Raw genomic sequence first — 27,744 nt, 5'->3', positions numbered from 1 at the left:
CGACCAAGTGTACCCACTACTCCTGCGACGCGTGGCACAGATGTCCCCACCACTCCATTTCTCTCCGTATTAATTATAGGAATAATTTATTATTTTCATTATCATACTTTTCTGTTTAAATCAAATAAATTTTGAATAATTTAATTTGGATTTAGATGGATTTGAGTTTAAAAGTAGTTATCCGATAATTATGGATATTATGACATCATCTGAAATGAAAACAAGGATATCTTTGAGAAAATAAAACCCAAAAAGAAAATTATTCTTCATAAAAAATCATCAATAAAATTTATAAATATTTGCTATTTACATTATTAAATGATACCAGTAGAAGGTCAGAGGAGTCCACAATAACAGAAGCACCAACTTGCATTTCTGCTAGAACTAACACACAATAATGTCATGGATTCTGATTTGAGCCTTTGTTGGATAACAAAGATCTCAAAAGCAAATCTCATACAAGGGCATTCACACTGACAGATTTTATGACGGATCACTCATTGACAATCTAAACTTAGTTTTTTCAGCATCATAAGTCTCAACATGCATGGTCAATAATAGAAAAGGTTATTTAGTTAAAGAAGCAACTAATTACCTTAAAATGCAAACAAGAGCAAGGGTATCGATTTGCCTTCGAATTAGTTCCCTTATTTGCACAAATTTGGCAGGATAAGAATAATGCTCACACAGATGATATGCTGATCAACCGAAATTAAATGCAATTCAACAATGAACAGCTCATGAAGATGATACAATGATCAGCACAAACTTAATACATCCTTGACACGCTACGCTGAACCATACAAACATTTCTGTGAGCTCCGGTAGCAGCTGCTGCAGTCGCGGCAGCAATCCCATTAAAGGGTAATTTTGGTTCCAGCAGACTTGTGTCCATCATGGTTAATTTGGATGGATCAGCCTTGGCTCCTCCCGGAAGATAGGAAGGGGTAGATCTCAAATCAAGAGCATTGTCTGGAAAGATCTTGCTGGACATGGATTGTTGCAGTGGATTATGTTGAGTATATCCCTGCTTGGTCTCTGCTGGGTCTTTGTTGGAGATCTCTGACTTGCCCAATGTTCCGCAGAAACAGCATGCCATGGGAATCATGGGAATAGCAGGTTGTGGTGGATGAACAGACTTTGGAATCAACTGCCTTGAATCATAGGCCACTTTAACACTTTGCTTGTCATACAGCATTACTGAACCAACAACTTTACCTAACCTATCTGAAAAAATAAACTGAAAAATAATTAGTGCAACCATAAACTACTAGCTATGGTGCATGTGTATCATCAGCTCTTACCGGTTGGAATTCTTTGACATGCCTGTGAATTCCTTTCCATATATCCAGTCAACCTTTCAGGGACATGAGCATGCTTATTTGACAGATCTGAGGCTTTCCTTAATGAACCCCTATTAGATTCTTCCTTTGGAGGGATAGTATTACAGTGGACCACTGTAGACCTATCAGAAGACCCCTTTTTTTTGTTAAACCAACAAACTCAAGTACAGGTAAATTAAAAATAATACAACGCATAGATTTAAGTTGACAGCAGAAATGGAAAACATAGAAAAATGAAAAGGTGGCCCAACAAGCAGTAGACTAGTTCCACATGAAAGAAAGTGTCTGTAACACACCGTAGCAACATCCAGCATCCATACAGATCATTTTTAATTTTTGTACACAACAACATAGAACAAATATATTATTATTATCACAAACAAATCATTTTTAATTTTTGTAAACATCCACATAGAACAAATAATAACATATGTGATACTAGAATAAATTGCTTTTGATGATGAGCTTTGACCTCAAAATAAGATTACTCCTTTGTAAACGACCTTGTTACTTGCAAGAGATATAAACTGGTTTTTAAAGCATAACCATGAAAAAATCTACTTCAAACTATATGTTCTATATTTCTTCCGAGCACTCTCTGAACTATACTCCAATAACAAGGTACTAAGCCAGATAACAGAATAATTTCTTGTGTACATAAAAATAGAGAGATACATTATTATATGCCATAGAAGCATGCTTAGGGTGCACATGTTGTCCAAATCCAACTTAGGTCACTAAAAATGCCTTTGGCATGATGTATATTATTGAATATTTTCTAACTTAATATCCATGCACAAAATTGTAGTGATGGAGCGATCGCTGACAATGTCAAGCAGCACCAACAAGCTCAATAGAAGCCAAAAAATATACCTTCCAAAGGCAATAAGAGGATAATAACTGACCATTGTGGTAATCAAGGATAATAACTTTAGCTACTACTTGTCTTCTGAACCTTTAGTAACTCTAATAAACTTCTTCTTGATTATCTATTCATGCATTATAACACAATTTCCAAAGGGTTGCTCTAGAGTCCCAAAATTACCTAACACTTGAACAAAGATTTAATAATGTGAGAAAGCCAAATAGCAACAGCAAGCTTAAGATGAAGTTTTAAGCATCCAATCTAAATTCCAACAAATAAGCATTTAGGGAACAGACTGATTCTTTCGTCTTATCTGTGACATACAATCATGATTTTAATTCTCTATAGATCATATCAAACTTATGATCAAAATACTTAATTCTTGGCACTAGATGTAGCTGAATTGTATGAAAGGCCCATGTAGCAGGCTCCAAATAATTAAAATTTATGGCTCTATTGATGGCTACATTGATGGAGAGAATGATCCAAGATCCTCTCTATATAACACTGCTTTCCCAAAGCAAAAGCTAAGAAAATTGGACTTCTGAAGAAAAGAAGTATAGGTAGAATTAAGTCATTGGAAAAGATTTATGATCTTTTTGAATTATTGAACATCGGTGAGGTTTGGGAGATGTGATTTGAAGTCCTGAAAACGGCATTTTATTATGTGGCATGCATCTAATTCAAACAACAACAACTGTGTTTTTTCTGCTAGTCATATGCCTAAATCTTCCATTTCAATAAATGTATTTAGTTTACTATCATTCCTTTAGTGACCATCTATGTAGATGAAGACTAAGTTAAGAAAATTCAGAAACTAACTTTGGCGGATGGCATTAAGCAAAAACTGACTGTATGCTCTACAGTATTCTGATTACTGTTATCAAAAGGAATGTTTTATCGCCATATTGTGATCTGATGCATCCAATTCAAATCAGGATCAAACAGGACTGACCAAAATCCCAAATTCTCCAAACGAGTGATCTATTCGGCTGGATCAGCCAAAATCTAGTTCATCTTAAACAATTGTAGCTAATTTTTTTCTGTTTTGATTGATTTCACATTAATCACTCTGGCGGATTCTAATTGAGTATGGCCATATCCACTAGGTCTCCATGGGTTTCAGGCAGATTCCTTTCAGTTCCTGACCCTGTCAGAATAATCCTGCCCAATTTCAGGATTTTCCAACAATGGATAGTCATTTCAAATGGAGAGATCTTGATCATGCATATCTTTGAAGAAAGTTTAAATCTTTGCCTTAAGAAATTGATCTTATTTTAAACGCTATTCTAGGCCCACGTAATGTGGACAATTCCTAGCATCAATCAAATAGCTAAGTATGAAAACTTGAACATGTATGATCCATATCAGAAGATATTCTTTACAGAAATAGAGCCTGAAAGTTAGATAAGTGAACCACAAGAGCAAGTTAACATCTATGCATGAACAGATCCATGGAGCTGATGCACCAATAGGCTACTCAAGGCATGCATATAAAAAATTAGAGCTGTTATTAAAAGATTAGATAGTTAAAGTTAAACTAATAAAGATTACCTAGGTAAAGAAACATGCTTTCTATCCAACATATGTAGATCCGTTCTATTACCATTCTCCTCGAGATGAGCAAATTGTTTTGTGAACTTATCAATAGCACTGCACAAGTAAAGCATGATAAGAATGTGAAAAGATGAATATCTTAGAATTAGATTCTTGAGGAGAAGGTATTGTGAAGGTTAAACCTAGGATAAAGAAACTTTGCTCTCTCCATTCCGTTAAGGTGGTCACTCAGCAATTTAGGATGATATTCCAATATTTCACGAAAGATAAGTTCCTGAATCTCCTCTTTTGTAAGTCTTAGCTGCTCAAACTCAAACTCCATTTTTCTGATTGGCTTGCGAGATGGCTCTCTCTCCACTTTGGCAAGACCTTTAAAATATGGATCTGTCAGTGCCTAGAAACAAAAACAAGCAGTTTATTAGATATCTGCAGCAAGATTACCACATTAGAAATGACAGATATTAAGATATAATATTTTGCAAAACTATAAATGAATGCAGAAGCTAGGGGAAAAAATAAATAGAAAAGGCATAATTCTTATTGAACATGAACCTCTTCAGCAGATGGCCGGTCCTTAGGATCAAAAGCTAAAAGCTTTTTCAAGAGTCCTAAAGCTAATGGATCTGCATTTGGAAACTTCTGTGCAAATGATAAAGGTTGCTTTTTGCTCATGCTGCTCAAATACCTTTTTGCCTTCTCATTGCAGATCTGCATATAACACAAACAAGCATAAATCCATTAAAAGGATCTATTGAGCTTTCTTGAACTTTTTAGTATAATTAAGCACGTAGCCTTTTCACATAAAGTTCGAGTCAGTTGGCATACCTTAGAAATTGTATCTATGGAAGGGGCTCCTAGAAGATCAGTCATCAATTCCAACTGATGAACCACATTCTTACCAGGGAACAGAGGTTTCCCAGTTAAAATCTCAGCAAAAATGCAACCAATGCTCCAAATATCAACAGCAGGAGTATACTACAATATAATAAACTATTTTAAAACTCACATAAACAACTCCACAGTCCAAAAGAGAAGCTAAAAAAAATAAGGAAAATATGAACATGAGTACCAGCAAAATATTGATATTTTGACCCCTTAAGTAAAAGAATCCTCCCTGGACATGCTTATCTTTCTAATTTCATAAGTATACTGTCCTTAAGTTTTAAAAAAACCCACTAATAATAACAAAAACAAAGTAGCTACTCTAAGCCAATTCCAGGGTTCAGTTGGGATTAAGTATAACAAAGAGACATATGTTTCCCCTCAAACCAGAATGATGAAATATCCCTAAGAGAACAAAACTCAACATCTATTCTCTCTATCTCCAAGCAAACAGAAAAAAGAATGCAATTATATCAAATTAAATGTTCAATTTCAAAGCTGTTAGTATTACAAAATTACAACTCCCCAACATTGATGAATTAATCAATAGCATTCTCGTTTCACACCTTCAAAAAAGAAGTTACAAAATCATCATATTAAGTATGAAAGTGATCATTTCTAAAATGAGACAGCTGAAGAAGACTAGTGTTACATTGGCATAAAAATTGGCAAAAGCAACTGGATCATGTCTTCTATACACAGACAGTAAAGTGCACAGTGTTTATTCATGTAGGAAGCAATGTGATCTAGCCAACAATTCATAGAATATATATCAATGATTATGTTGAAAAAGATCCATTTCCTAAATCAAATTACTATAGACGATGGAGGAATACAAGGCAAGAAGCATCTAGATGTCAAGATGGTAATTCATTTTCACTTCAGAATCAATGTCTCAGGTAGAAACAAAAACAAGTACAAGGAAGTTGAAAAAAAAAAAAAAAAGATGACATACCCATGCCAAGGCACAGAACAAATTATATAGAACAATAGGAGCCTTCTGTACATGTAATGTGTATCAAATAGGTGGCACTAAACATGTCTCAAAGTCAAAGTATATGCACAAAATGAAGCTATAGAACAAATGCAATCAAAGTGTTCACAGTTAGACAAAAGACTAACAACATGTTTAAAGCACCAAAAGTAATAACTTTTGAACATAAAAAAAATTAAGAAAGATAAGGAGCAAATATTGTACCTTACCAAAGAATGATCCACATAACTCAGGAGCTCTGTACCACCTTGTTGCAACATAATCCTACAATATATAAGAGTTCCAGAAGGACAAACAACTAAATAATCTCAGCTTAGAAGAAACAGCAACAAAGAATTTGATAAGCTAATATATATGAATCATAAATTATGAAATCAAGGGTAATTGCAACCTGCAACTTCATAACGTACCGTCCAATATATTGTTGTTGGTGCATCATTGAATGCAACTCTTGCTAATCCAAAATCACATATTTTGAGCTTGCAGTTTGCATTTGCTAATATATTTTTTGGCTTTAAATCACGATGATAGACATTTGCTGCAGTAAGATTTATCATACATCAAAAAAACTAGAGTTGATTGTTGCTACAAGGTACAGGCAAAAAGATAGTAGAAAGTGGTCACAAATGTATACATAATGGCCTATATGTCAATAAGAATGATAATACAATAACAATCGTTAAATACGATTCTAGAAAAATAGACTATATTATATTTAAAATGATGGATTAATCGAATGCAGAAAAAGAAAATAAACTATATGCAGGCTGGTTTAACAACATCAAGACTTAAAATTATTTTCAAGGTTATTGCATTTATGTGCATGTGAAATTCCTGTTCATAAGAGAAAACTATGTTCAAATAGTATTTACAATCTTTAGGATGATGGTTACTAATTCTACTAAGGCAAAACAGAATGGTTTAACCAAAAGCATAATAAACCAGGACAAGGTCTTCGATGGTTCTGTAGTTTTCTAAAAGAAAAGATATTAAACAACAAAAAGTGGATCAATCAACTTGAGGTCAAAGTTATTAAAAAAATAAAATGGCAAAAACAAATCAGAAACAGAGAAGACCAGCCTAATAGAACATAAAATTGAGTTGAATGGCATGATCGCAGTCCACTGTCACCTTTTAGAAGTAAATGACATTGATTTTCCATGATCCTTTTCATAATCCTAAGAGGTAAGACAGGGTAAAGAGAAAAGTTCAGGACATCACTTAATTTTCCTGATGAAAATGTGAAAGGGAGAAAAACAGGTAGACTCAGGTATCACTTAAGGAAACCAAATGAACATGACATATGACAAAGGATCTATGCAGAATATCATGTTCTTAAGAAAACGGGGAAATGTGCTAAAATAACAATCATCTAACCATTTTATGGTTTATTGGTTGAGAAAAACTCAGCAAAGAAAAGGTTATCAGATAATGGCATGTGCTAAAGGAATACAAGTTTGAGATGTGTGTTTATACCATCAAAAGAAAACTGACTAGTGACATGAGGGATCTCTCTGTAAGCAGTAAACAATTAATAATTTCATACAATCTTAGCATACTTTGTACTTAAAAAGCAACAATAGAAGAGGTAAGGGACAATTAAGAACTGCATTATACAACAACAGCAAGTGCACATAGTAGCTGATAATTGGATCCATACCTGCATGGATATATTTTAGTGCACGTAGTAGCTGATAGAGAAAAAACCGATAGTGTTCGCTTGTTAAGTCATCATTAACTTTGATGACTTCATGGAGATCCGATTCCATGAGCTCAAAAACAACATAAATATCTTTGAAATTCCTAGTCGATGGAGGCAACAAAATGTGCTTGATCTCTACAATATCAGGATGCCTAAGAAGCCGTAGAAGCTTGATTTCACGGAGAATCCGAGCAGCATCAGACTTATGTTCAAAAATATTGTTTATCTTCTTGATCGCAACTTTCTCTCCAGTTTGTGTATCAACTGCAGAACAAACTACTCCATAGCTTCCTTTTCCAATAACCTCCTGAATTTTGTATCTATTTACATTCCCATACTCACTGAAAAAGTCCAGTTTAGGTGAATTCTGCCACAAGATGATCAGTGGCAATAATACATCAGACTAAAAGGATTGGTGTGCAACAACAAGTCCCATAGCTACATGTCACTAAAAATTCCAGATTAAATCAGCATAAAATAAATAAAACAATCTAAGAGTTACAAAACATAAAACACCCGGATAACAAATAAATAATTAATTCCAGAAACTACAAAGAATCATGCACGAGAAGATCTATCCAAAACGGGGCATCAAAAAAGATCTTTTTTTCCCAAAAAAAAAAATGCTCTAGGTTAAAAGAAAGTAATCTAAGAAGAAGCTTAGAAAGAAACCAATCAGGGAAAACACACATCACGCAAGCCTAACCTTCTTTCGCTGGTCTTGCGGCATTTGATTATAAATCTCCAAGCCGTTCGATCAAGATCCCTTCTTTTGCCTTTAATCTTTCCTCCCGCTACTCAATAGACGCCTTAATCCAATCTGTCTCGGAAAACTAACGATGCGAAACCGATATCCCACTCAATCGTCTTCCCATCCAATATCACCAAGCCACAAACCACAATCACGGATTGCAGAAGCCCCACATCCTGTTATCCTCCTGCTCTGCGGCTTCTGCAAAGGTCCGATTCCCTGACCACCACCAACTCAAATCACTCCGCGCTTAAATCACCACCACGGAGATTTGCTACGAAAAATACGGAGAACAAATAAAAAACGATGCGATGTGACACCTAAACCTACCTCCAGCTCAGGTTTTCGCATATAGGAGGAGGAAGAGAAGAGGGCGGAGAGAGCGGAGGTGAGGAGTTCGTTCTGTTGGCGTAAAACATGAAAAAGAGCGTTTCATATTCTTCTTATGGTCGATTCTACCCCTCCCCTTGCACGCTACGGTAGTGGCATTCTCCGTAATTAAGAGGCCCTTAAAGGGCTTTTTTAAAAAAATCAAAATTGTATATAAACCGCAATTTATATATATATTAAAACTAAGATTAATTTAGACAATTAGATTGTATCAAAGAAGATTAATTTGTTAGGAGTATTTATCTAAGATACTCTCTAAATCATAAAAATTTATTTCTATAATTATATATTAAAACTTGTTTTGGTTTTAATCCAACAAATACTATCAAAAGTGTATTTTAAAACATATCACGAATTCACCTTCGTCACTTATCCTATGTGAAAAAAAATTAAATTAAATTATTTCTGTGGAATAGTTCTTTTCTCTTATTTTCTTACATTATTTGAAAATAAAAAATATATATGATAGCAATCATGGAAATCATGAACTACAAACCAGAGTAGCAACCATGTTAGATTTTGAATTCAATAAAGCCTAAAATAAATTGATCAGTTTAATATATATGTAGGATTGGGTATTCATTCAATTCAAGATTCTTAAGCTGTTAAAATTATAAATCAAATCCTGTATATGTTATCCAACTTTTAATCAATAATAATTAGAATTATCCATTGATTCTCTTTCATTTTCATCTCAAACAGTGCATGGAAAAAGATTTGATGGTGATAGAAAGCATGGATGGGGGTAGTTCCTACAAGATAAGATCGAATAAGTTTCCGAGTATTAGATGCTGAGGAACCTACTTTCCACCTATGAAAACAAGAACATGGAGGGGGACAAACCACTTGGTGGCAGGAAGCTTGTAGAGATGCACTATAGAGAATGCACTTTTGGTAGAGCATGTGTTTTGGATTGACATGTAAAGGTCATTTTAGAAGACTGTCTTTGTACATATCCATCAAAAAAAGCTAAGAAAGTGCTATTCCAGATAACATTCTGCAGTGTCTTTATCAAGTTTGTGTTCATTGTCTCCTTGGCTTGGTTGAAGGATAAGAGAGATATGCCCATCTATTAGTCTCCTACATCTTTTTAGCTTTAGCTTCCTTATCTGCTGTAGTTTTCATGGTGGAAAGAGAAGTTTCAATTAATTGTTTTCTTATCTGCAGGTTTGCTATTTTGTTAGACAACTCCACAACTCCAAAACTTCCAAGTTTTTGCAGGCTCCATCTAATTTAACTACTGTCCAAATCCTCCATCTAATTTCCCATAAATAGCATATTCTTTTATTCTTTCTCAAGTGTTTTATTTTGTTAGAAGCTAAATTCATATTTCATATAGGTTCTTTGGCTATATATTTGCCAATTTAACTTACATTTTGATCACTGTTCAATAAAAACAGAAAACTTCACTCACAATATACCACTGAGTATATCAAATTGACCAAGAAACAAGGTTCTGGTCACTAAGCAGAAAGAGAGAGAAAACTCTCATGCAGAATGAGTGGAAACAGTTGCATATATCATGAACAACTTTCAATTTATGCAAAAATAGTAAGAAGAAAAAGAAAGCATCCAACAGGCTCACAATCATGTGAAACAGTAAACTGAAGAATGAGATACCCCTATAGGAGCTTGTAACTTTCAATTCTCATTCAGAATCATACTAGATATCACGAAACTAGGTATCATGAACACCTTTCGACTTTGCAGAAAAGGGTTAAGAGAAAAAAAATGATATTATCATACTCTGAAAAGAGCATGTATCAAGATTTTCCATGAGCTGCTATGTATAGAGACCTCAGCTGCCTGTTTATGAGCTTACTTTGGTGGAGAGCCTGTTGGAGTTCAATGTCATCAGACCACCATTGCTCCAATCCATGGGCTTCAAGGAACTTCCGCGGCCCCTTAGTCATGACAAAAAGCTTTGCCACTGCCTCTCCTGAACTGTTGTTAATCACCTTGGCCTTGTCTGAGCTAACGTCAGTAGCAACAGCAGTGCCAGCAGCATCAATGTAATAACAACAAATATAGTCACTGTTATTTACATACAAATGAGGCATCCATTTCTTTATCTCATTACTGAACGTCTCTCCATTTGCAGAAGCTTTCTCCTTCTTATCAATTGAAACTTCACTTTTTGAAGGCAGTATGTCCTTAATTTTCTTCCAGAGAAAGGCCGCCTTCTCACCAGCACTTCTGAGACTCATTGCCACTGACACAGATGGTGGATTAAACACATGGCACTCCACAAAAACACCTTGTTTGGCCAATGCTTTGCCTACTTGCAGAGCAAATCCAGCTCCCAAGGAATGCCCAGCGATACTCACATTGCTGCTGCCAAATCTGTCAACCATCAGCTTAAGTGCTTCTAGAGCTCCATGAAACCTGACCGAACCTTTTAAGCTTTCCCAAGCCAGGAAACGCAGATCATCCTCTAAATCTCTCATAATGGTTGGATTCTTCAGTAATGTCCCCCTGAGTGCTAGGACAGCCCTAGGTGCACCAGCTGGTTTCATCAATATCAGTTCAGACAAAGCAGCAGATCGGTCCCACTCTAGAACTGCACCATATATGGAACCATCTCTATCATCCACCAGTGTCTGTGTTCGCTTATATTTAAAGGGTTTCCACCATTTTCGAGCGAGACCATTCATTTCAGTTTTTTTATCTTGTCTATCTAGTTCCAGCAAGTAGACCGCCTGAATGAAACATGCTATTACCATCCTTTTGTAGTTTGGATCTTTCCTGGAGCAAAATTAAGAGTGATTAGCATAATGCATCAGAATTTTAAAATGTGGTTTGAAAGGATGTATACCTAGAAAAGTTCCAGAGACAATAAAAAAATCAGTGTTTCAGAAAAGAAAAAAAAAGAGGTAGAACAAGAGTGGTGGTCACTGTCACAAACAAGACCATGAATATAATGATTATTCAGAGCTCTCCTCTTGATGGACAACTTTGCTAATTTCTGTACACACAGTGATGCTCAGAATAATCAAGGGTGAAGTAGTCCATTGAGCATTTTGCTGACCAAAAGTATCTTAGGTTTGCTTTTTCAGTTAAAACATGAAATAAACAAGTATGCAATCAGCCAGTAATTACTTTCATGCTATTTCATGGTTTTATCTGATAAGTTGTTTGAAACTTATATATAAATTCTTTGTGCAAGAATATGCAGATTATGAAATAAATTTCAATACTAGAATGGACTGTTAATACCTCTATTCTTCGTTACAGTTAATTTCCAAGGCTAGGGAAGTTCACACATGGCATGAAACTAGTCTTAATATATCTTTTAGTTGAGAAGCATATTAGTGATTGATTATATTGGTTGATGTGAGATGTCTTACAGTGTTTAGACTAGACAACTACTTTAGATCAATTGATGGAAAATATTGCTTCACTCTCATTCTTCTTTGGGCTTTTGGCCATCCAATGGTAATGCCACCACATTTTCAGGTTTATTGCCTGTAAATGGAGTGAGATTGAAGGAAATAAATAAGATTATAAGACTAAATGCTCATGTAGGAAATTTCTTGCTTCAGGTGTTGGTATAGGAGCATTCAAGATGTGGGAAACAGAAAACAGCATACCTTAAATAAGTAGAGAAGTTATTGGTCTTTCTATGACAAGCAAAAGTATGGTTTAATCTTTACACTAGCAAGTAAAAAGAATTATTTAAAACTATGTTGAAAACTATTCTAATGGATTTCATATAAAATTTAGCTCATCGAAGCATCATATCATGGTTTTAACTTTTATGAGACTAATTAGACCCATCTGCAGAATCATCCTTCTACAATATGGATACTTTAACCCATCTCATGCTTGCAGATTTATTAAGCAGAGGTAAAAATAATATCATGATTTCTATTACTTGATGAAGATGAACATCTAACCACACAAGGGATATAAATCGATATGGAGTTCTAGCTTTACCTAAAAAGTTCTTTTTCTTTGACAAGCTCAAGTTCACTTAAACAATGGAGATTAGGTAGATCTCTGGCATCATCTATATCCTTTATAAGTCCATCAACTATTTCCCATCAAACTAAGCTAGTACAATCTATGATTGTTTCTTCTTTAATTAGGAGAAACCCAAACCCACGTAGAAAAGAAAACCAACAGGGTGCTCATCTGGACCTCAAACGCCCAATTATACCCGCAATTAAAAGATACCGTACCAAGACAAAACAGAAAACCGTAGGACACTCACTCTCTTTTCGATTGAAGATACTTTGCATCCCAATTTGATGATCCCCAGAAAGAAACACTAAAATGAAAGAAATTGGAGGGTAAAAAACTCAACTTTCTACAAGGTGGCCTACTCCACAAGAACTTTCAGGCAAGAAACCCTAGAAACCCACCCCAGGAACAACTCTAAACCCTCGAATACATTTCAAGAACCAAACTTGGTTAAGGCAATAGATTATATATATATATAAGTCGATAGAGAGAACCAGGTTCTCCAATCAGGAGAGAGAGAGAGAGAGAGAGAGAGAGAGAGAGAGAGAGAGAGAACCAGGTGGAGCGGATGAGATCTCTCCAGTTAGGGGAGGAGAAGTTGCGTGGACCAGACACATGGAAGTCGAACGAGTGGGCAGCGACCGTGGCCGACTCGCTTGTCCCCTCATGTTGTCCTCCTCCTTCTCCTCCCTTAGCCGCCTGCGGTGAGCTCTTCGACATTTCACTTGACTCTCTCCTCGTCCTCCGACGGGCTCTCGAATGCAACTGCCCGATCGAGAAGACTAGAAAGAGAAGAGCAGACGCGGAGAATAAAGCGAAAGGAGACGGAAGCTGGCGAGAAGAAAAGATAAATATTATGGAAAGGGAATTTTGGGAAGAATATGAGGTTTTTTTTTCTTTTTTTTTGCATTAATTCCTCGAAAAAGGCTTAATTTGGATGATTTTTCGAATAAAAATATTATATTTTGGATTTTTCTTTTCTCTATGCATCTATTTTCATGTTGGTGCACTCTACTTTCATGTATCCCATAGAAAGTTTCTATTACTTTCTAATACTCATATTTTCATAGATTTAGGGTTAAATGAAAAAAAAAGGTTTATTATTTTTATTAGGGAATATATTAAAATAATTATGGTTTTCTTCCAAAATCATTCAAGAATTATACTATAAATTATCATTAAAAAAACCTCAAGATATAATGATGAAACTAATAACTAAGATTGATGAAGTTATAAAATAATTAAACTATAGCATTTTAGATGGAGTTAAAATTTTGTTGACTACTGAACTAAGTGCAAATTAAAAAATATATCTCATTATTTATTATTATATATAAATATTATAAGATTTTCTAAAGTATATGGAGATAGATTTAAGGTTAAGTGGAAAAAAAAGAGGGTTTAAGTCTTTTATTATGAAATATGTTTGGATTAGTAGTGACTTGTGGATTGAAAACTCTTTCACAATTAATTAATTAATTATACAAAAATAATAGGAAAGGTCTAAATAAATAAGAGAATAAGAGATGAGTGAGACAGTCTTTATAGTAGTTTAATTATTTTACATATGCTTATTCATTTTTTTAGAATTCTTTCTAGTGATCTTAAAAGAATTCTCTTAGCCAAATCAAAAATGAGATAAAGATATAATCATGGTTATACAAATATTTTTTATACTTAGATTATAACATATAATTGATGGAATTGCAAGTGTGGTTAACATTGTAAGTTTCTTTATAGGGAAGAATCAAATCTATAGGGGGCACCACATAATTATCTCATAAATTAAACCCCCGCTTTTTTTATAGTCATTACTAGAAACCATTATAAAAAGATTAGAGGCACCACTTTGGATCAAAATAATGTTTTCAAACTTTTGAACAATCTAAATATTTTACCAATTTAAACATTAAATGATTTTTATCGAACATACCCAATATAATTTTATAAGAAATTTGACCCGACTCGATCGACTTACGTTAAGTTCATTCATTAGACTCCGAATGATCTTAATTTATTGTAGCCAAAATTTTACTCTACTAAATAAATAAGAATTTTAAATATTTTTAAGCAAATCATTCAAAAATATTTTAATAAATTATTTTGTAAAACTTTAAGATGTATGATAAAAATTAATAAGTAAGATTCATGATGATTTAAAATATTTAAATTTCAGTTATAATATTCTTGAATGAAGTTACTATGTTTTTTATTACTGAATTAAAAATCTATTTTTTTTATAGGAAAGCATTTGAGTATTAAAAAAATTAGGAACTCTGTGTGAGAAATATAAAAAAAATATTAAAGAAAAACCCAAAATGTGATATTTTCATCGAAAATCACTTTAATTTATTTTATTAATATTATATTATTTTATGTTATTGTAAGTATAATCACATTGGGTTTCCTTTTTCATCTACTATATATACGATTCTGAAAAGACTCGTTCCGTTCGAGCTCGTCGCTGTCTCGCTCGCTCATCTCCTGAGCCCGGCGCTGATGCCAAGAACCCTAGCGGCGACGACGAAGAGCCGCCACCGCCACTCCTTCCATTGAGTCGGGAGAAAGGGCGGCGGAAGGAGCACGTGCCTCATCTCCGGCGTCGAGGCGTCGGAATCAGTGCTGTTGGTGTTGGAGGTTGAATGGCGTATAAGGCGGAGGACGACTACGACTACCTCTTCAAGGTGGTGCTGATCGGGGACTCCGGCGTCGGGAAATCGAACCTCCTCTCGCGGTTCACCAGGAACGAGTTCAGCCTCGAGTCCAAGTCCACCATTGGCGTCGAGTTCGCCACACGAACTATTCGCGTCGATGAGAAGGTCGTCAAAGCCCAGATTTGGGACACAGCCGGCCAGGAGAGGTTCGGATTGCCTATCCTCCCTGACATGATTTGTTATGATTATGATTTCGATCCCTTCTCTCTGTAGCATGTATAGGTTTCCGTTGGTCGGCCTCGCATTCCTGGGTATCAGATCCGCCGTGGGGTGTGATTGCCATTTGTCAGATCTGATCTCTTGTTATATCTGTTCGACGCATTTAGGGTTGATACTACAGATGACGGTTGGCAATTCTCGGAGGATAATTGTCTTTTTAGTTTGTAGTAGCAACATCCTTCTTGTCGTCTGCTTACTTTTCAATCTCATCTTTGTCTTCAGACTCCCATTCCTCTGCAATAGTCGTAATTATTCTCTTTCTGGACACAACCTGGCCAGATGGTTTGTAATTCTATAGCTAAAACAAGTGACTCCTGAAATCTTTCTTCCTCAGACACCTGGCGTTTCGACGCTGAGGTAGCACGTGAAAATACTGGTACAAGTACTAATTTTGGTGTTGCACCCCGATCCAGTTAGTCCCACATTGTCTGTGGGCTCTGGCTTTGGTTGGTACAGGAGTTGTGACTGCAGGAGTTGTCGCCAACTTTCAAAGAAGTTTTGAATAGCCTTTCTTGAGGGCTTCATCCATGTGATTATCAAAATTATTTCTCCAAACACCAAAACATGTTTGTAGTTTTGCATCAATTCTTCAAACCTTTCACATAAATTCCTCCATTGTATCTTCCCTCACATGCACTTTAATATAACAACTTATGCCTCCACTCATGGAACTTCTATTTGTTGAATCACTTCTTTATTACTCCATATATTTGATTGCATCTGCAGCCTTTTATTCACTCAATGTCACACGTCATGTTGTATCACAAGGCTCATATCAGAGTCCTTGCAACTTGCACATACAATCAATACCTCTGTTCAATCTTTTTGTTAGTAGTAATAATCATAGCATTTGAATTCGAGCAAATTACAATTTGATCAGAATTGTTTCTTAAAATTTATTTGCGTCAACATTTTTAGACTTATAAATCTACTACTAAGTTTTTGACATTCTTGAGAGGGCACAAATATTTGACCTTAACTTGATGGTTTCTTTTTCTTTAGGAATCAATTCCCTAGTGTAGGACCTAATTAGTATTTATTTAACTTATCACAACAACAATAATTACAACAATAAGAACTCACAATGTCCCAGTTATTAGGGTTCAACTACATGAATTTTTTTTTACCATTGAATTTTATATGAAAAAATATCTTTAGTTAAATCCGGAGCATTTAAATATTTATTTACAATTTCTAATAAAGTTTTCTTGTGTCTTCTGGTACCTCTCCTCACACCAATAATCCAATTTCTTAACAAGTTGCAAATTTGATCAAAATGAAAAATACTTGTTTAGTAAATAGAAGTTTAGATGTCTTAGTGGTCATCTTTGTCTTTTTTTTTTTTTTTTTCTTTTTGAGGAAGTCAGTCTATTGATGAGGTCACATTTGGTTGTATCATTGAGCTAAGACTGATGAGCTGACTTTGGTTGTTCTGCTAAGGGCGGACAATATGCAACAGACAACTAAGATATTGAGGTGAATTGTGAAGAGGTACTCGTCCAGCTGGGATGGGTTGAGCCAATGTACTTGCTGAATCGAAATGTTCTGAACTAAAGTGTCCATTTGAACCAAGGTGATTTGCACCAAAAAGGCTCCAAAATCAGTTGGGTAAACTAGAGGGGGCATTGGGAATATGTTTAGTGGGTCCTCATCCAACCCTTAGGCCCCAGGTCAACACACATTCTGAGATGCAGACTAATCTGAAGTGAGTTCAATCACTTCACACTGGAGGAGGTCCATTTTTATAGCACCACATATCCATATATCTCATATGTTATAGGTTGTTACATGCATCAGGTTGTTCAGTTTTTGTATTATGTTGTTAATCATTGGGACTTGGCATTTTATATATTGCCATGTCAACTTGAACAAAGGAATTTAATAGGCAGCTTTAACCGTGCTGACATCATGTTGGGTCATGTAGGTGTTATCAGTGTCACCCTCCATTGATGTTTTCTGTGAGGCTTTACTCCCATATCATATATGATCCTTGAAGAACCTTCATTTTGAATATGGTATTGTGTGTGATAAGTATTTTTCTTCAAATTGTTTTCTAGCAGATACTAAATGATGATGTGTTTCAGATCCTAATTGTGAGGATACTGGAGGAGACATAGTCAAAGAATCCACTTTAGATGTCAATTCTTTGACTGTAGATTGTTCAGATTCTAGATTTGTACATCTTTGATCTTGTCTAGGATATGAGAGATGATACAGTGCAAAGAATTTGGGCATGTCAATGTTTTGAATGATATATCTGAAAGCTGGTTGTCCAGATTCCTTTTGTTTTACTAAATTTTGCCCTTGTCTATTATGAAAATTAAAGAAGTGTTTTAAAATGACACTGAGATTGTCTAGAAAATGTTCAAAATTAAAACAAACTCATTATACTACAATTACTATCAAATTCGTTATTTTTAAAATGTTATATATCAATATGGCATTATCAAGTAATGAATTAGCCTCATAAGGGTGATGATAGACCACTATATTTAAAGACTATAGAAGCTACTCTACTTGGTAGCTCTTAAGGATGATTTCTTCTAATTTTTAAATTCAACTCAGGTGGCCATTTGATGTTGACATGTCAGTGACTTATTGGGCTGATATAGGATGTTAATCCCTGAATAAGGGACTAATAATGTGATCTAGAGCTGATTAGAACTTAGATTTGATCATGTTCGGAGTCTTCGGACTCCAATTATTTTATGTTGTAGTTAGATCTGTGATATTCTTTTGGCAATTTGGAGTTTCTGTAGATGACCATTTATATTAAATTTGGATTGATTAGATAGATATAATCAGTTTAAATTAGAAGTCTATCTTATCACAATCTTTAAATTTCTATGCTGAATCCTATTCGAAAAAGGATTATGTAGCCAAATATGTAGGAGTCATCTAGTTATGAATGGAGATTCTAGTTTTGTCATGGACCTATGACATTTCATTCTCTCCTCGTACCTCTCTTCTTATCTCTCTACTTACTATCTTTGTTTATTTTCATTCTCTCCTCTTACCTCTTTTCTAATCTGTCCTTTTTGTTTCTTCTCGACCATGCCCTCTGTCAAATTGGGAAGGTGGACTTGGAAGAGTCAAACGCGGAGGATGGCGATGGACAATGGATGGGATGCTCGCTTTGGCCCCTGCATACTAGATTTGATGTCCTCCACCATAAAACAGACTTGACTTCAATGATCAGATAACATCGTAGTTCAATAGCTTTAGGAGTTATCCCAATAACTGAATTAGATTCATAACAGATATGATTTATGAAGACAAAATATCTTCCCTCACCAATTCTACCATTGATTGTCATCCTTGTTCTTATTATCGTGAATGAACTTTGATGAAGAGGGTGGACCTTGGTATGACAATAAGATTACATAACCACTCTATGTCTTGGGCTACGTGCATTGATCCTTCCCATTTTGGTTTCACCCTTTTTAGCGAAACTTGATAAGATGAAGATGTAAACTCAAGTTACTGACAGAATGAGGTTTGAAACACGTAAGGATAATCAAAATCAATAAATGGCAAGTCCTCCATAGTAAACCATTTGAACCTCCATAGCTTGATGAATCGTTGAACCTCCATCTATGTGGTCCTAACCTGTACCAGTCGATACTAGTGTATCATATGTCAGTACATACTGGTTTTTAGAAAAATGACAAAAAAATAGTTGAAAATTACCTGACATTAAAAAACCATTTTAATTGCTTTTTATCCTAATGTAATATAATTTCAATTTAATTTCGATAAGAGTAGTGTGCAAGTGAGTCATAAATGGCTAGTAATTATAGGTTGTTAGGATAAGCTAGTGAAAAGTCATACATACCTTAATTGAAGAGATCTTCCACCAAATGATGCCTTTGAAACCCTCCAATTGAAGCTTTTGAACTTTTGATGAGCTCTAATCATCGATTATGTTTCTTAATGAGAAATAGAGTGAGAAAGAGTAAGAGTGAGGGGGAGTGAAAGAGGGGTGGGAGAGGGTTTAGAAAGAGGAAAAACAGCCTAAACCATGGGTCCAATGGTCAAATCGGCTGTTAGACACCCATGATTTAACCCAAGTGAACTGGTATAATTGGAATCCAACCGACTGATATAGGTCAATGACGGTTGAATTTCGATCGTATCGCCCGAGATAGGGCGTGTACCAAGTGGTACACCCCTGCCTACTGTGTACTGCCCAAAATAGGATAGTCTTTGTAGAGGTTGTCGAGCGGACTAGTATGTATCGCCCATTTCGTACCATATTAGGTGGTACAATTAACCTTGTTATGTAGCAAAAGGATGATCTTGCAGATGCTGTTGAATGTAGTGAAGTGAGCAATGGATTGACTGGTACATATCGACCATTTCATACCGTATCAGGCGGTAGGACTAACCTTGTTATGTAGCAAAAGGATGATCTTACAGATGCTATTGAATGTGGTGAAGCAAGCTCTGCAATCCATAGATGATTATGAATTAAATTTGATTATGTTTAGGCTCTACATTGATTATGTTAATCTACTTTAGATCTGCAATGTCTTTTCTCAATGTTATTTTTAGAAGATAATCAATTATGTTATATATCTGGATTGGTTAGGTAGGGATAGTTAGATGTTTAAGTTGAATTCTGTCCTATTACTATTTTTATTTCTTTATCTAGAACCTATTTAGAAATGGATTCTGTAGCCATATATATGGGTATCATCTTTAGTTAATTCATGGATTGATGGCATGTTATTCTTTCTTATCATCTCTCTTCTAATCACTGTCTTTGTCCCTATTTCTTCACCAAGCTTACCACCAACTGATGCCTGTTATTCATAAAGGTTTGCATTCCTCATTCTGCAACAATGAATAATGATAGATAGAGGTAAGTCGAGATCCAATTGATATTACCAATCTGATCAGGATCGGATAGATGTGATGTCTGGGAAAATTTTTGGTCTGCATTATACTCTAAGATCTCTTGAGTGATATATTTTTACTAAGTTGCTGGTGTTAATTATTAGAATTAAATGTGGTACTTTTGTCTCTCAATTTCTCATAGTATGGGACTTTTTTATATCAACAAATTCATGATATTTTAATTTGCATACATTCACAAACTTACATTTTTCTTGCTATTAAATGGCACATAGAAGCAGTTGATTTGTATTCATGAATTATGTAAATGCATGGACTACTTTACTTCCATATCGTCAGTATTAAATATCACTTTTTGTGCAGCATCGAGGCATCATTTTTCATGCTATGGCATTTTTTTCACATATAAACTTGGTATGTCCTCTTGAAAATGGATCTTCTGCATTTACTTTTGACAAAGGGTAATGTTGTATGGCAAATCTTTTCTTGTACATCAGTGATCAAGAAGCATCTAAGTTATGCAATGGGTCAAAGGTGCCACTTAGTGCACATATATACATTTCTATGAAATTTTAATGTCCTATGCATTGTTATCATAACAGTATAACATGAAACAAATCGAAATAAGTTTTGCAATATGTTTAGTCACTTGTAAGAGTAAGAACCATACCATGTTTAGGTGCTTAGTTGGTCCTCTCCAATATAATTGTATTTGCTCAGTTTGATAATGAAACTCTTTTTGTGTATTTTCAAATAATGAAGAGTTGAATACCTCCAAACTCTTTGGAGGTAGTGATGAATCTTCAAGAAAGCTTCTATGTCATCAGATGCTATCTGGAAAAATCAGTTTGTCGTCGATGTTTAATCTCTTGGTGTCAAATCCTTTGCTTTATTATGTCTTGTACTAGAAATGTGAATTTTTTAATCTCTTGGTGTCAAATCCTTTGCTTAAGTTAAAATGAATGACTTTCATATCTACAATTGTGTTTCCTTACAGGAAAGCATTACCGTATGCATGTGTTATATATGTCAAGCACATAAAGATCTTTCTTTTTCCTTTTATCTGATCACCATAAAGCTCTTTCTTTGGACTGCACTCTTTTGTCATTCCTCATTTCTAGAGATATGGTGCTTCCAATGTATAAAGCATGTGCAAGCTATAACTCTTGCTTCTCTGTTAAATTAGATACCGGGCAATCACAAGTGCATATTATCGAGGAGCAGTTGGTGCACTGGTTGTGTATGATATAACTCGTCATGTAACATTCGAGAGCGTTGAAAGATGGTTGAAGGAGCTTAGGGAGCATACTGATTCCAGCACCATAATCATGCTCGTCGGGAACAAGGCAGATTTGCGCCATCTAAGGGCAGTTAGCACTGAGGATGCAAAGGATTTTGCTGAGAGGGAAAACTCCTTCTTCATGGAGACATCTGCTCTGGAGTCGATGAATGTGGAGAATGCCTTCAGCGAAGTGCTTACCCAGATACATCATGTGGTGTGCAAGAAGGCACTTGAAGCTGGTAATGATCCTGCAGCTCTGCCAAAGGGACAGACGATCAATATTGGCTCCAAGGATGATGTATCTGCTGTCAAGAAAGCTGGTTGCTGCTCGGCCTAGGTTCGGAGGTGACGTCAACGTTTTGATGACCGAAGGAATCGCTAAAGGTTTTGGCATGGTTTCTTACCTGCATCTATCTATGATAATGTTATTAATATGACACCAGTGAAGATGTCGTACCATAGTAAGACATTTGTTGAGGATTTTGGTATGTGATCTAAGATGGTTCAAGATTAGGATTTTGAATTTGCACTGTCATTTTGTTGCAGTAAAAACCATTTTGTTTCATAAAGGATCCATTGCTTATTAGGGTTCTTCAAACTCCAGGCTCTGTTGCATCCTTCTATTGAGTGTGACCATCGGAGTGGAAGCAGTCTACTCGCAACCATAAAAGGTTAGTAGGAGATTCAGTGAACCTTCTTAATCTTTAGCAGTGAATATTTATAGATCATGGAACAGTTATACCTTCTTTTCTCTTATTTTCCAAGTTATATATTCACATGTACAAACAATGTGAATTGTTTCGTATATTTGTTGAATGCATTGATGTTTTCCTTTTTCTTTTGATAAAATAACAAAGATTTTCCTATATATATATATATATATATATATATATATATATATATATATATACACCACACACACACACACCCCAATTGATGGATTTATTACTAATCTACGGTATCTAAATATGATAATAACTCTTCATTTTATTATTTCTTTTAATTTATTGAATAAAAAAACAAATATAGTAACAAATTATCAATTTCTTCGAATAATTTACATATTTCGGCTATTAGAGGCTCATATCTTATAAAATTTAGTAAATAACATCTCATTTAATAAGGTGAGGGCTGATCGGTAATTTGCTCAAAAATTTGGTATGGTAAGCAGATTAAAAGGAAGAAGGAAAATTCCAGTTACTGCATCTCTTCGCCCCTTCTCCCCCTCGCCGCGCTCTCGCGTTCGATCGATCGTCAGGTGGAGGAGATTAGTGAGAAGAAGGGGAGAAATAGATCGTCTGTCGTGGGATTTCGAGGTCCCACGTCGCTGTATCCGATGGTTTCGGTCGCACGAATTGATTGATTCCGATCTCTGGATCTCTCGCCTCGGCGCCGCCAAACAGTCACTACTCAATCCAGCACCGGAAAAACATCCAACCGGGTTATTCTCCGATCATACCTTCGTTTGTCCGCTTCTTTTCTTTTTTTCTTTTGTTGGTCTTTGTTATGGAAATCGTGGGCAATTGTGCGTTTGGTTGGGAATCGCTCGTGTTTGATGGGAATCGAGTGTAGCCGTGCCGTTTGTTGACTTGAAGATTGGATTTTTCCAGAACAGTGGAGCACGGATTAGTTCGAACAGCTTTTGAGAACATTTGGATCTGTGGTATCATTTGGCATTATATGTGATGGAACTCTTATTTCCCTAATTTCTTAAGTTGAAGTTACTAGAACAGATTGAATGCTACATGTTCATCATTCATTTTGAACAGTTATGAGCCTACTTATGTAAATCTGACTTCCTTGGTAGGGCATTATATAAAATTTGGGTCCTTTCAGGGTCAAAATTTGCATCAAATATGGATGTTTTGTCATCTTCACTCGTCCATGAGGAACCCTATCCTAGACAAAATCTGTCCCATAGTGCATTAAGCCAAAATGGAGGGTCCATAGTGTAGCTCTGGTACCATTTTAACAGCCTGAGTTGTTAGTATAACTTGTATGGAATGGGCCTACTAACATGGTCCAAAAGTATTAGTTCTCTGTGACTAAAATAATTCACAGCTTTACGGAGGTCTATTCTTTCTTCTTGTGCCTATACTGCTCCTCAAGGATTTTGGATTACATGGTACTTAATGTACTTTAGAGGACACCATTTTCTTGCTTGATATTTCTTGGATTTTCTTTGGACAAAACATCGACTGTTGGCTTGATGCCCTTTCATCAGGCTGGTATTGCATATTTCATGACAAAGAATTAATCTCCGTCTCAAACTTTAAAGTGCCAAAAAATGGATGTGCCGTTAGATGATTATTGTTTATAATTGATCAAAACAGACTTGCCTGATCTAATTTGATCAAAACAGACTAGCTTTGAGAAACAAGAAGGATTACCACAAGAAAGGTGCATGTTGACGTATTATCATGTCTACATGGTAGCTTTTAAGAGAAAAGGTATAAGACATTTGAAGGGAAATTCATAATAGGAAAATGACAGCTGGAGGAATAATTTGGTGATGCTCTGGAATGAAGCAAGTTGAGATTATAGAAGAAGTTGTATGGATTTCTAACAGGTAATCAAATGACAATAAAGAGAAGGAACTCAAATGTTGTACATATCAGTCAAAACTGTTTTGTTATATTATTTTGACATTATTATTGATATTTGTATAATGCAGTGAGCAGTCAGATGTTGTCTTTTTGTGCTGACCAACAATGGAGTTGAAGATGTATTGCCCTGTTGATTCAAGTGAACCGTTGACTTGTTGATTATGCAATATACTCACCATTTTGGTAGATCATTCTTGTTTCTTGAAACTGTAGTTTATCTTTTACCTTTTGAAGTTGTTAATTACTAAACAGTAGCTCAGCTGTGTTGTGCATGCAGATTTCTATGAGAGCATAAAAGGGAGATTGAGAAAGAAGTCTTGTTTTTATTACCACTTACTCAATGGTTGCAAATGCACTTGAAATTGCCTGTGCCAAAACCTGCCATTAAGGATCCATGGAGTGATGCTGTGGGTCTGGTCCTCCCGGAATCGTGCGTTTCGATGCATATGCTGCTGTTGCCACCATCTGCCCCCGGATTGGCCCGATTGCGAATGCAAACTCCCCATTGGTTGCCATCCATCGGCTGATCACTCGAGGTTCGGAAGTGTGCATGGAGGAGACAACCAATGTGATGCAAAGACAAAGTCCCAGGATCAGCCTCACCATGTATCCTCCTTGTCACAACTCCTTTCACTACCAAGTATCAAGAGTTGCTAAGGCCTCTGGCTTTATAGAACACTCGAAGGAGTTCAGATTTTATATACAGCGGCAAAGTGGATGCTTGCTACTCTACAGTGCTTGTCTTCTTGCCTACCACTATCATTGGTTGGCAATGAAGAAGGATGCTGCAGCTCTTCTTCAAGGTATATATATTCATTTCTTTTCTGTTCTCATCTGTTGATGGTCCATATATATATATATATATATATATATATATATATATATATAGAGAGAGAGAGAGAGAGAGAGAGAGAGAGAGAGAGAGAGAGAGAGCAGTTTACCCAGTCAGTTTCATGTAGATTATGAATGGGCGAGCACACAAAGAAAGAATGGGGGCGTTTGATAGAAGCATGACAAAGAGCACATCAATAAATAGGCACTCACCTACATACTCATTAGTTATATGAGATTTTTATTTTCTCTCTCCTCTCTGCATGAAAGCTCTGAAAAGGTAAGGACGATAACTTGGCCAAATGCATTCATAACTCCCAGAGTGCCTTTTCATGGCCATAACCATGAGCCAAGGCTCCTTTGGACTTCTATCTTCATCATGTCAGATGCAACATATATGATCACACTAAGAGAAATTGGTTTAATTAGACAAAACTGCATCAGATATTTTACCACTTGCAGTTTCACATTGTCGATTATTTCAGTATGAGGGTGAAGTTTGGCCTATCCCTCATTGGCACATGGATAGGTGATGACTAGCTGAGCTGCTGCCCCTCTCTAGATGGCAGCCAGTTCCTACTGTTGAGATCTCAGGAACCATCTGGACGTCATTATCAATCACATCATTTTAGCCAGTACTGTTGCTTTCACCGGAGGAGGTTAGTGATAGTGTTTCATGTCACTCTAAGTGCAAGATTGTCAGTCTTGTCGTCTGGGTTAGGGGATCTGCACAAGGAATGCCAGCATCAGTTTCCTTGTGGTAGGGCTCCCTGGTGGGAGCAGGATGGTTGATCTGCATTTGTCAGCTAAGTAGCCCCATAAGAGAGAGAGGGAATTTCAGAGTATAAAGGAAGTCTCTCTCTCTCTCTCTTTACTTTCTTTTAAGCTTTACTTGTGCAATGAAGGAGATCTCACTGAAGTTCTTCTGATGGTTCTTTTATTTTGCAGGGGCATCTATCTTGGAGCACATAGGGGTTCATAGGAGTTCATAGACAGGCTAGAGGAGTAATCTGTCTCCGGCTCAGTCCAAAATCATGTTGCCACGGTGACTGGTTCTACTCGGCACAACAGAACAGGATGATTTGGCCCTACCAGTTTACTGCTAACTAGAAACAAATGGAGTAGATAATGCAAGAAGTTTTCATATGTTCTCGAGGTCAGTGACCGAACAACTTGAACAAGAAAACAAAATCTGCAGCTTCAACTACATTTGCTCTTAGTGGCAGTGGTGTCCATGGCGAATGGTCAACCATGATGGTGGTGCCTAGTCGTAAAGAGTACCTCAACACAGCATGATAAGGCTTTTACAGTGAATTTGGTGACACCATATTGTATGTTTATTATATGTGGTGGAAGATGATCCCAGAATAAGATCTTGGAAAGGTGACAACTGTAGCAAGTTGTGGATTCTGGTGCTGTTAAAGATCTAAAGAGAGTATGCATATCTCCATATCAATCAGGCCAAAGAAAAGTGCTGAATGGATACATCAGCTTCTGCACCCAGTGCTGAAGAGGCCATGAAGGAAAGAAAAGTGCTGAATGAATTCATCGGCTTCTGCACCCAGTGTTGAAAGAGGCCATGAAAGACCAAATGAAGCCTTTTGCAAGAAGTCAGCGTACAATGTGTCTTTTTCAATGGAACAGCTTGGAACTCCATGATGTACAGGTCTTCTACAAAGTTGTATTGTCAAGCTTAAGAAGTGAAAGCTACCGAGGAGAAATAATCTTTCAGATTTAAGAAAAATAATTTCTTGCAAAGTTTTATGTCAATCAGATATCTAGTCCTTCGGGCATTGGAAAATTTGATGTACTTGTGTACGTAGAACACACTTCCTTGCCAAAAAAGAAGGGTTTGACAATGAAAATTGGCCATCAGGTAAAAGGATTTTTGTCATTATTTTGACATTTAGAGACAATATTTTGTCATTAATGATTGATTATGTTATTTAGATTCCAAGAACTGAGACTAATATCCTTAATTAGAGACTGTAATTCTTAATTTGTATAAAGGAAAAGCCAAATCCAAATTAAGAGTTTGATGATCATTGTATACAAGTTGTATGTTTGTTTCCTCATTTTAAAGTTAATACACTTGTGGTTTAAAATAGAATGATAGCTTAATAAGATCTTGAAGGGCCGAATCCAACCTTTTTAACCAAAAAGAAACAGAAGACAACAACATAAGCACTATGATTCTTAAAGTAGTCCACTATGAATCCTATCAATGAAAAAATTGCTCACCTTGAAATTGGTGGAATGTTTGACAAACAACACTCCTTATAGTCTTTTGACCTGAAAGGGAGTCTTCCACTTTGCTTTGCTTGTACTTTCATAAGCATATATATCTACCATCCTCACCTCCTCTGTCCTTTCTGCCTCATCCTGATATCGATAATGAAATCTAGCTGAACTTTACACCGTTAATGGCAGAATTAGGTTATATTGGTTGGACACGATCCGTTCGATCCATAGTGTTGCTTCCAGTGGCAAGTCAACTGTATTGTCTTCTTCTTCTTGTCGGTCACGGTAGCAATTTTGATGTTGTGTGAGAAAGTTACTATGATTTCATGCAACAAACCCAAATTAATCTCTTGTAATCGATTCAAACCGATTCAGATGGTCGAAGTCACTACAAACATCATGAGGTACACATCATGAGGTATCAAGAGATTGTTCAGAGACTTGCCAATTCAATCACATCATCTTTTACGTTCGTTTGCATCGTCGGCAGCAGAACAAGGAGACAAAAGTTCAGCGTGGCCACAACCAACACCTCATTTTTCCACCA

General features: G+C 35.9%; 3 protein-coding genes and 1 long non-coding RNA gene across 9 annotated transcripts; 2 read left to right on the top strand and 2 right to left on the bottom strand.

The window, feature by feature from the left end:
- Nucleotides 1-580: 580 nt before the first annotated feature.
- On the bottom strand, nucleotides 581-8,495 carry LOC135615299 (mitogen-activated protein kinase 10-like). Of its 3 annotated transcripts, none has more exons than XM_065113620.1 (10): nucleotides 8,050-8,495; nucleotides 7,302-7,710; nucleotides 6,052-6,179; nucleotides 5,846-5,905; nucleotides 4,591-4,740; nucleotides 4,318-4,473; nucleotides 3,948-4,159; nucleotides 3,763-3,861; nucleotides 1,305-1,465; nucleotides 581-1,227 (listed from the first exon to the last, which is right to left on the bottom strand). In XM_065113620.1, the coding sequence occupies exons 1-10, from the start codon at nucleotides 8,071-8,073 to the stop codon at nucleotides 770-772; spliced, it is 1,857 nt and encodes a 618-aa protein (XP_064969692.1). In that variant the 5' UTR covers nucleotides 8,074-8,495; the 3' UTR covers nucleotides 581-769. The 3 variants fall into 3 exon arrangements, with proteins under 3 accessions (XP_064969692.1, XP_064969754.1, XP_064969818.1); XM_065113682.1 differs by having other exon boundaries at nucleotides 4,591-4,659; XM_065113746.1 differs by having other exon boundaries at nucleotides 1,102-1,240.
- A 1,594-nt stretch (nucleotides 8,496-10,089) lies between these two features.
- On the bottom strand, nucleotides 10,090-13,282 carry LOC135615235 (GDSL esterase/lipase At4g10955-like). 2 transcript variants are annotated; one of them, XM_065113533.1, is made up of 2 exons: nucleotides 13,004-13,282; nucleotides 10,090-11,229 (listed from the first exon to the last, which is right to left on the bottom strand). In XM_065113533.1, the coding sequence occupies exons 1-2, from the start codon at nucleotides 13,165-13,167 to the stop codon at nucleotides 10,248-10,250; spliced, it is 1,146 nt and encodes a 381-aa protein (XP_064969605.1). In that variant the 5' UTR covers nucleotides 13,168-13,282; the 3' UTR covers nucleotides 10,090-10,247. The 2 variants fall into 2 exon arrangements, with proteins under 2 accessions (XP_064969605.1, XP_064969549.1); XM_065113477.1 differs by having other exon boundaries at nucleotides 10,090-11,224; nucleotides 13,004-13,132.
- A 1,621-nt stretch (nucleotides 13,283-14,903) lies between these two features.
- On the top strand, nucleotides 14,904-22,028 carry LOC135680015 (ras-related protein Rab11B-like). The gene is made up of 2 exons (XM_065193999.1): nucleotides 14,904-15,307; nucleotides 21,424-22,028. The coding sequence occupies exons 1-2, from the start codon at nucleotides 15,090-15,092 to the stop codon at nucleotides 21,854-21,856; spliced, it is 651 nt and encodes a 216-aa protein (XP_065050071.1). The 5' UTR covers nucleotides 14,904-15,089; the 3' UTR covers nucleotides 21,857-22,028.
- Nucleotides 22,029-22,710: 682 nt separating this feature from the next.
- LOC135615183 (uncharacterized) lies at nucleotides 22,711-26,872 on the top strand. Of its 3 annotated transcripts, XR_010487914.1 has the most exons (5): nucleotides 22,711-22,960; nucleotides 23,882-24,088; nucleotides 24,194-24,308; nucleotides 24,403-24,928; nucleotides 25,905-26,872. It is a non-coding gene; the product is annotated as an uncharacterized LOC135615183 (long non-coding RNA). The 3 variants fall into 3 exon arrangements; XR_010487905.1 differs by having other exon boundaries at nucleotides 22,712-24,088; XR_010487911.1 differs by having other exon boundaries at nucleotides 22,712-24,088; nucleotides 24,386-24,928.
- The last annotated feature ends 872 nt before the right edge of the window (nucleotides 26,873-27,744 follow it).

Source organism: Musa acuminata, chromosome BXJ1-1, assembly GCF_036884655.1.
Source record: "Musa acuminata AAA Group cultivar baxijiao chromosome BXJ1-1, Cavendish_Baxijiao_AAA, whole genome shotgun sequence".
NCBI lineage: Eukaryota > Viridiplantae > Streptophyta > Magnoliopsida > Zingiberales > Musaceae > Musa > Musa acuminata.
The sequence above is the reverse complement of the archived record's forward strand: the minus strand, read 5'-3'. Positions and strand labels throughout refer to the sequence as shown.